This window comes from Oryzias melastigma, linkage group LG9, assembly GCF_002922805.2.
Source record: "Oryzias melastigma strain HK-1 linkage group LG9, ASM292280v2, whole genome shotgun sequence".
NCBI lineage: Eukaryota > Metazoa > Chordata > Actinopteri > Beloniformes > Adrianichthyidae > Oryzias > Oryzias melastigma.
The window spans coordinates 1,406,172-1,412,171 of NC_050520.1; the positions used below are offsets into that span (position 1 = coordinate 1,406,172).

The 6,000-nt window shown below is 40.4% G+C and overlaps 1 protein-coding gene across 3 annotated transcripts in view; it reads right to left on the bottom strand.

Annotated features, from left to right (window-relative positions):
- Positions 1 to 6,000, bottom strand: part of znrf3 (zinc and ring finger 3) — a 79,635-nt gene that overhangs the window by 37,780 nt on the left and 35,855 nt on the right. For all 3 annotated transcript variants that reach the window (XM_036213406.1, XM_024276006.2, XM_024276005.2), the window contains exon 2: positions 345 to 467. In XM_036213406.1, the coding sequence (XP_036069299.1) occupies positions 345 to 467 (123 nt within the window). The remainder of the gene's footprint in view (positions 1 to 344; positions 468 to 6,000) is intronic.

The window sequence follows — 6,000 nt, forward strand, 5'->3', positions numbered from 1 at the left end:
ATACCATTAGGAGGACCGCTTAATTAAATATGATAAAATACCACTCAGAGACTCCAGAGGGCTCTGGGCACAGAGGGGAGGAAGGGAGGGGGCAAAGGGGTAGTTGGTGGAGCGATATGAGGGAGGGGGACAGTTTATCTCCTGGCAAGGAGCAAAAATAAAACCAGGGATTATTTGGAGCTACGAAAGATCAAAGATAAATTCTGAAAAAGGGATTACAAAAATAAACATCTACAACAGGTTTCTGAAAAGGTAAAAACAGATCGACTTATTTAAGGCGCTAATCACATTAAGATGCAATAAGAAGAGCAAAGACATTGAAAAAAAAAATCCAGATTCTTTACCTTTCCTAAAACTGTGAGACAGCTGGGATCCAGTTCTGGTTGCTCCAGCTTCACCACTCCAACCCATCCGTACTCGTACAAGTCCTCTTCGTCGTTGTTGTTACATAGTCCCAAAGGATGCATCTGAGGAGACAACGGGATACGGGTGAGCTTTTGAGTCAAAGACACAAAGTTTTACATTTTTAAAAGTAGGCATGTCCAAAGTGTGGCCTGTGGGGCAAAATACAGCTGGCCTTCACATTTCTACCAGGTTCCTGTCATGAAATCAAAAGCTCCTGGTTCTTTCTCATAACTGTGTTTAGAATTTCTCGATTGTGATTGGCTAAATGATGTCACAAGCTGTTGTCGACTTTGTCGCTTTTGTGACACGTTCTGGCTCATTTCCAAAAATGTTGATAGTAACCAAAATCAAGAGATATTTTTTTTACTTCAGAATAAAAAGTGTTATTTTCCTGTTCAGATGTTTAAAAGTTTACAGTTCACATTTAATAATGTTGATGAAAGATGATTTTTTCTCCTGTATCTTTATTTTATTTTTGTCAAATGCAAAACTCATGTTAATCTTGGTTAAAATGTGTTTATTTCTGTTTCATTTGAAGAAATGAAAAGCATAACATTGTTAAAATTAATAAAGTTTATTTGCATTTAAAGTCCCAAGGGTTCAAAGAATGCAGGCCGATTGGTTGGCTCGCACGCATTTTCACCTCACCAAATCCATCCCTCTTTTGCAAAACGTTTGAATACCCCTCTAAAGGAAAAGAGTGACCCTTTTTGGATAGATTTTTACATTTTTATTTTAGTTTTTTGCCTTTTCCACTGATAAATGGAGCTGCCATGATTAATTGACTAGTCACAACTATTTATAAAATAGTTTCCAACTGATTTAACAGTCCATTAGTCGCTATTGATATAATTTCTTATCTCAAAGCTACAGTGTGTGCTTTCTTATTGTCTGCCATTGTCTTTGACACACAAGTACAGTAGTGCTAATCTGGTCAGTAGTGATGTTACAGGAAGTTCTAGGGAGACTCGGGTTGCCATAACAACACGCCAACGGAGATTGAAGAAAGTGAAAGAAAGAAGCTGCAAGATTCATTAAAAGTTTAAAAAACTATTGTTTTAATTGTATTTAATATTAGTAAGGATTTAGCTAAAACACTTCAAATTTAAAGCTAATGATGGTTAACATCTGTGTTTACATCCAGACTTGATTAGTCGACTAATTGGAAAAATAATCGGTGATTAGTCAACAATTAAAATGATAATTTGTGGCAGCTCTAATACATAATCATATTCTGAACTTCAAGATGAAAAGCAAAACCGTGAGGAATGGGCAATATATCGGTATTAGTATCAGCCAATAGTTGCATAACTTGAGTTTATTTGTATCGCTTCAATACTAAAAAAAAAAAATAAAAAAAAATAAAAATCACTGGTATGGTTCTGACTCACTCTATCTTTGACATCAAGGATACTTGTTCCTAATTGATCCTGGGCACTGCGAAACTTACAGTCTTAGTCATTAATTGTTCTGTTTTTGTGTATATTTTATATTTGACAATAATGCATGTCATTTGACAGAGAAATGTATTCAGGTATTGACTTGGAAGAAGCAAGATTATGATTGGAGGTCTTTTTGTTTGCATCGCATACACATAAAAAGACAAAAATGGTAAGAAAATAAAAAGAAAGGGAAACTGCAGTTTGCCCGAAATCGATTATTTACTTCTTGATTGATTTTATACCTTTTAACCAACAAAATCTTGTTCGTATCTGTGGTTTTCAACCGATACTGCAGTTGCTCAATCATTTTGACAAGTGTGTATTTTTTACTTTCCACCTGCTGTCACTCTCTCTGCCCGGTCGATTTTTAAATAAGTATCTAATATCATTTGGTTTTCAAATATATTTTCAGTTTTAAAGTCATACTTGTTCCTATGACATCCATTGCTGTATGTTAAAAAGGTCAACTATATGATTACACAGTAAAAGATAAGTTGTGTAATTCTTATGAAGAAATCAAATCTAAACTTGGTGTTTTGTAGACACGTAAATATCACCAAATATCGGCTATCGGCCACAGTTGCAGGGCAAATATTGGTATCGGCGGGAAAAAATTAATATCTGCCCATCCCCTAAAAACCACAATAGATCTAAAAAAGTTCACAGATTACGCCGTTTTCTTCAACGCAAACTTCAAAGATCTGTGAGCACTCTGCATCTGATTTCTTCTCATTACACTTAGCGCCAGTTAACTTAGCTAACCTCTCTGCCTGGAGGATCTGCAGAGCCAGCGCCCTGAAGATGTCTAAGAAGAGGATTAAAGGTTAAAAAGGATTGCAGACATCACAAACACTGACTCACTCCCTGAGCCCCAAACAAGACAGGGAAGACGGCCTCTTAGTTTTCAGCCATTTATCCCAAAGCATTTTTTAAACTTCACACCAGCCGTCTGGAAATCTGTCGGGAAAAGTTAAAAAGGCCGGAGAGCTTTGAGAAAGCTGCATTAAATATAAAACTCAAACAGAAACCGGACAAATACAGCTGTCAGCCCCTTCGCCACCACCTCACACAGATCTGTTCCAACAAGTCTGGATTAAAACTGTAACCAAGTGAAGTTGCTAAACCCTGGATCCATTCCCTGGCAACAGTGCAAAGACAAGCTCCTGTATTAGCATTAGAAATGGGCCAAACTGACCTGCAGGCCACTTATCCTATTAGCCCAATGACCACAGCGACCCAATCAGAGAGCGCTGTGGCGCCGAGCTCTGCCTGGCTTCCGATGACCCGAGATACCCTTCTCCCACTCGCGACCCCTCACCTTTGAACCCCACTTCATCATGTTAAGGGTAGGTCGGCCCGCAGCCGGCCAGCTGAAGACACAGTCAAAAGCCGTCCAACAACTGCGTAAGCGCATGGCGGGGGGGTTAGCTGAGTGTTGTGGGTGGCCTGTGGAATGTGGGCGACGTGTGTCACGAGCTCCAACCACATCTTTTATGAACCCCAAAAAACTCATCATAGATTTGCTTTGACGGGCAGTTTCGTTTTTTTTTTCTATGTTCAAAACATGCTAAATAGGCATTCTTGAACACGCTTTTATCGTACGGTGTTCACACTGGACTGTTGTTACCTAATACTAGCGCATGTACCAACAGTCGGAACTAGCCAAGTCCAAAATATCAAAACGGTGCAAATCTCACAAGTCTTGCTTCAGGCTTTGTTCTTTCACAGCTCTATTCCGATACATGAAAGACTTGGTGTCCAGGCAAAAAAGACTATTACTAATTTCTCCTTTAAGATCAATTTTCAAATGGTTGGCACTTCTGTGTTTCAAAAAGGACACTACTCATACATTATGACCAAACCAGTCTCTGATTGGTTTAAAGTTCAACTGGTTCAACTTTTAGAACGCATAAAATGATTGCGCATTTTGTATGTACAGCCCAAAAACAAACTTAAAAATTTGCATAGCGACCCATGAGTGCAAGGCTGAATCTGAATTATTCCATTCTCCCTACCCCTCCATTTGTTGGGGCATTTGTAGTGGAAACGGTGTCCAAAATAGTTTTTTTAAGGGCCAACCGTCAAAACAGAGGGATACAGAGCCCTCCATCGCGGAGAGGTTCCGCAAAGCACTTTTCTTTACTGGGTGCGTTCTAAAAAGAACGGAAGTGTACATTTAAATTTAAGTAATAACTTTTTGTTTTAGAATAACCTTTTCAAAGTTATAAAACCGCTGTTGTTATGTATATTTGAGCTCTGGAGCTTGTGAAATTGGTGACGTCATAACCGGTGTTTAAAAAAACAAAAAAAAAAATAGTAGTGAGCGTATTGTCCGAGTTACTTTTAATAGTTTGTTTAAAAAATTACATTTAAACAAAATTTCTTCCACAAACATTGATCAAACGCAATGCATTGTGGTCTATATTTGCTAATGTAGTGAGCATTGATGCATGCTAGTTTTCGCAAAGATTTCTGGGAAATTTCTAGTGCTCTCAATTTTTGAATTCTAGGTATCGGACAGCACAACAAAGTGGCGAACAGACTTTATAGTCCTTTATAGTAGTGAGCATTGAATCGATGCACACTGGTTTTTCGCTTAGACTTCTGGGAAATTTCTAGTGCTCTCAATTTTTGAATTCTAGGTATCGGACAGCACGACAAAGTGGCAAACGCACTTTAAAGTGTACTAAAGAAATTCGGACATACCAACTATTTTATGATAACTCTCCATTTGAAGGGCTAAATGAAGGGAGAAAGGAAGAATTCAGATTTGGTCCCAGAACCCGGAAGCCTGAAACGTGTGAATGCAAGTTTACATCGATTTTCATTGGTAATGGTCGTTTTTAAGCCTAGTGTGACCTACAGTCACATCAAAACACTGTGGTGGTAGTTTGATGGTCAGGGGCTTGAGATGACAATGACAAAGAGCACAATGTTATTTTCTGAAAGAATTAAAAAGGGCGTTTATGAAGGAATCCCCTAAAGTGTGATCAAATTAAGCCATTTTTAAGAGACAAATTAGGAATAGAAGCAGTTACTTTATCATTAAGGACCAAACACACCTTGACAGCTTTTATGTAATGCTAAATAAAGGAATAGCAAAGTTCAAAAAGAGTTTGTGACAACCCTGCAAAATGACCAGGAAGGAGGCAAATACTTTTTCACTGCACTGCAAGAGCTTTGCAAATTTTTTCACTCAGATGCTGACTGCAACCTGCTCAGGAGAGAAACGCCTCCCCCTCAGACCTCCCACACACTCAGATTAAACCGAGCATTACGAGAAATGAAACATTAGCTTCCAATCTTTAATTACAACCCTTTAAAACTCGAGGATTCTTCCTGCAGCAAACGCAGATGAGAGAGATTCTTCACGCTGCAGAGGTTTGAGAGAACTGACTGTATTCATGAGAATCTAGGAGCACGGCGCTCGCAAACTCCATCCCGGCCAACTGAGGTAACGTTTTAAATCGCACTTTGGGCGCCCTGCTGGGGAGCAAAGTCGTGTGGGAGGATCTAAAGAGCCTCCATCTGTCTCTGAGCTTCAGCCGCTCTGAATCGTGGAGCAGGAAGTGGAGCGCTGTGTGACTGTGACCTCTCTCTTCTGCTTTTCCCGCAGCTTGGATGGCAGCGGGGAGCCCTGCCGTGCCCCTGGGCCCCAAACACAGGGCTATTGTGCGGGGGCTCTTGCATCTCAAACGGGACAGAGTTGTTGTTGTGATGTTATTTGGAGGCTGGTTGTAATATCTCCACTGTGAAGACGTCCGTCAGATGGAAGCGGGAAAGGAAAGGAGCTCAGCTGCTGGACATCTCAACCACCCGGTCGTTCCACTTTGGTGATTTGGGTGGAGGGCATCTGGCGCCCCCTAAGTGCCGCAGTGGGGTGGCTCCCTTTCTGCACGTTCTGTCCAGCCTGGGGCTGCCGGCTTTCACATGAATATCCTGTTACACAGACCAAACTCTCAATGAAACCCTGCCAGGGGTTTGAACTCTGCTTGTCACTCAAGCCAAACTCACACCCCCTCCCTTGGAAAAACCACCTGTGGGGGCGGAGCTTGTTAATCATCGATCTTGCTCTGATTTAAGCTGCGTTTGTTCCGACTGCATTAACCAAAACGTGGAGGAGAAACTTTTCCAAAGTTTCCAAAAAGACCTT